Source organism: Myotis lucifugus, unplaced genomic scaffold (assembly GCF_000147115.1).
Source record: "Myotis lucifugus unplaced genomic scaffold, Myoluc2.0 scaffold_54, whole genome shotgun sequence".
Lineage (NCBI taxonomy): Eukaryota > Metazoa > Chordata > Mammalia > Chiroptera > Vespertilionidae > Myotis > Myotis lucifugus.
Window position 1 is genome coordinate 6,678,609 of NW_005871102.1, and position 3,401 is coordinate 6,682,009.

The 3,401-nt window shown below is 44.8% G+C and overlaps 1 protein-coding gene across 1 annotated transcript in view; it reads left to right on the forward strand.

The window, feature by feature from the left end:
- Nucleotides 1-2,880: 2,880 nt before the first annotated feature.
- LAMC1 (laminin subunit gamma 1) overlaps nt 2,881-3,401 on the forward strand; it is a 106,235-nt gene continuing 105,714 nt past the window's right edge. The window contains exon 1 of the mRNA XM_006089015.2: nt 2,881-2,960. Within this exon, the coding sequence (XP_006089077.1) occupies nt 2,881-2,960 (80 nt within the window). The remainder of the gene's footprint in view (nt 2,961-3,401) is intronic.

Below are 3,401 nucleotides of genomic sequence, written 5' to 3' on the forward strand. Positions count from 1 at the left end.
AAAAGATTATTTCTGTCTCCATTTTCTACAGTGGGATGCAGTGCACATCCGGTTAGTAGAATAATACAATTTTGAGATGTGAGGTTCCCTGAACATTTTGGGTCAGGGAGGGATTGAGCTTTACTCTTCGTGTTGAAAAATATTTTCTTTTGTTGTCTTTGTAATAGAGTTCTAGTTTAAATTTTATGAATTATGATAAGTGTCCTCCTCTTCTCTCCCTTTTTCAACTGGTATCACAATATCAGAGTGGCTTAAATTGCCTGTGTGGGGCTGAGTGGGAAGGAGGGACTTTACCTCATACAAGAAGAATCCTGTCTACCTGAACATAGCCACAAAAGATATCTTATCTTGTTATGCTTGGACTTGTACCAAGGACCCAGGCAGGAGCTATAAACCTAACACAAAGAATCATGTGTAGTTACTGTAACTTTGAAGATGGATATTGTAATTCTCTTCCAGTATCACATTAATTTTCACCTAATTTTAAATTCCCACTTGATAACCTAAAAACCTGGGAAGTCTGAAATAGCTCTTCCTTTATCCTCTTCTCTACTATGACCTTTAATAGCAGAAAAGGAAACAGCACTGGACAGGGAGCCAGAAAGGGCAGGTCCTCATCTTAACCTTGCCGCTTGCAAGGTTACAGAGATTACTTCATCTCTTTGAGTCTTAGTTTTCTCAACACGGCACAGTTAATATCCCCCTGCTTCAGAGTTATTGCATTTGAAAAGTGCAGAACAGAATTAAATACAGGCTATCATTATATTACTACTAGTCATTGCTATCTTAGGTTGCACTCTAAATATAAAAGATAAAGGATATATATAGTGGTGCCTCGGCTTGGGAAGAATACAGGGAAATGAGGTCAGAAAGACGAAGGAATGGAAAAATAAACACATTGGTAATTCCAAGAGGATAAAAAATAAGGGCAAAGTTGCAATCTTAAAAGGCCCATGCAACCTTTTACATTATTTTTCTAATTATATCACACACCTCAATCTTGATGTTGTAGACAGCTGTTGTTTTTATTCTGTCCTATAACCTCCCCTCCTGGCATCAGAACCTCTTTCCTTGGAGAATTTCGTTCCCCAGATTTTGTGGTTTTTCTGGTGGGCTGCCGAACACCTACGACCTGTGACCTGTGCGCACTTGGTTAGGAATAGGATGCTCAGAGACTGGCAGGTGACCCACGCCGGGGAAGTCAGCATCCTTCCTTGAAACTGTTTACCTATTTCCTGAGGGGGGAATCTCTTTTCTCTGGAGTTCTAAGTGGATTTTTTTTAAAGTGGGGCTCTTTTGTCTGTACAATAAGCAGCTACCTTCCTTCATTTTCCCCCTCTGGCTGCACAGAGGCACTGCTGATTGGGCACCAAGATCATCTTTTGCGGCATCTGATCCCATTCCGTCCACACCTTCACATTTTCCTTCTAAGCACCACATCTGTTTCCTAGATGGGGTTTCCCAGCAGTTAAGAACAGATATTAAAGGGCTCTGTATTTTTTTTTTTTTAGAGTAACTTGATGTAAAAGAAAATGCCACACACTTTCACTTAAATAAACAATACACCAAGCCTAGTCAACAGTGGCATCTCTCCAGGTATCTAAAATATGTATTTTGTTATCACCAAATACCTAATGAGTGCTCAAATTCCCCCAATTGCCTTAAAACTTTTTGTTTTAACCTTTGGTGTGTTTGAATCCTGAAACAATGGAGCAAAGGTGTGTGTGTATGTGTGTGTGTTTTCCTTAAATCAACGAGCACACTGACTGGTTACATTTTACCTCTCTTCAAAACAGGTATTTCATTGTCTCTATAACACATCCCCATTGAGCAACAGAATTTAGAAATTAACTTAAAATCTTGCTACGTGCTTTACAAATACCAGTTGAGGTTCTGGTAATGAAACTATGGTACAGAGAAGCATAAGTGATAGCATGAAGGTACCCTTGGACACGAGAACCCAAAAGGGAGCAGGGACAAGCACTTGGCTTTGCAGCCTTTCGAGTCTTTGGTGGCAAAAAAGACCTCACCATTTGACAATATCTAATAAAAGACTTGGTTTATAAGGCAAATGCATTAATATATTTATTAAAAATGTCTGTCGCTTCATTGACAACGAACATCCTTATCTTTGTCTTACATGCCTTTCGTTTGTTTTTGTGTACAATCAAGGACCCACTATCATCCCCTCTGGGTATAAATGAATATATTTGTTTTGCTTCCACTCAGGCATAAAAGGATGAAAACATTGCTACGGACAGCCCTACAACTTTCTTCTCCCAAAGAGGAGGTGCAGGGGTGAAGAGTTAAACTTTCAGCCACGCACTATCTCCACCCATCTCGTTAAATAAATGAACAACGTAAGTGATCTATGCACTTGCTAAGCAACCTCAGCATTTTGACAAGTCCCTTGTACCCCTCCTCTCCTCAATCAGATCCTTCTCCTTAAAGTCCTCCTAGCGTTAACACTGGCTGCCACCATAGTAACCTAACATTACATATTTCATTCCTTTAGATACCCATCATCCCTTTCTATAAGGGACCTCAGGGTCCCAAACCCCGCCCTCTCTGCCCGGTGGGATCATTATTCTCACTTTACTATTAAGATCTCGGAAAGATTTTTGATTGTTTTTTAAATCTGTCACCGGGAGAACCACTAGTTGCATCCACTAAGCTTAGGGACTCGCAAGGTTTGAAACCGCCGCCCTAGGCTGTGCGCTTTCACGGCGCCCTGCCTTCCCTGCCTGCTCTCGGTCAGCACCGGGGAAGTGCCCCGGTTCTGATCTGGGACAGAACTCATGATCTTCTGGCTCAGGTTCTGTGAACTGAGTCATTCTGGCACCGAAAATATTCCGTGACTCAGCAGGCCCGCAAAGGAGGATGTCAGGTCCGGATAATTCCGAGTCTTTTAAAGGCAAGCTGGGGAACATAAACAACACAGTGGAAGAATTCCGCAGCGGGTGCGTACCCAGGGGAGAAATGTCATTCCATTCCCAGCCTTCTCACTTCCTTCCTTGCCCCTGTGAGACGACAGGTTACACTTTTAATTTAGAGGCAGGAAGTCGCTTCCGAAAATGCATTTTGATGCTGCAACCAGGCCCTTATTCTCCGGGGGCCGGGTCAGCCCCCTGGACATCCCGGGCCCTCTCCCCGGAAAGGGCTGGAGCGCACCCCGCGCGGCAGGGGGCGATCCCGGGCCGCCGCGGGGGGCTAGGAGCCTGCGGGACACCCCCCACCGTCGGGTCCCTCCCGCGCCGGCCTCCGGGCGCGCCTCGCTGGACGCTATTATGGACACCTGGTGTGCGGAGGTCCGCGCTCCTGCGGCTCCGGTGGGCACGGAACCGGCAGGCTGACCCCGAGCGACCTCACCGTCGACCAAAGATAGCAACAACACTACCCCC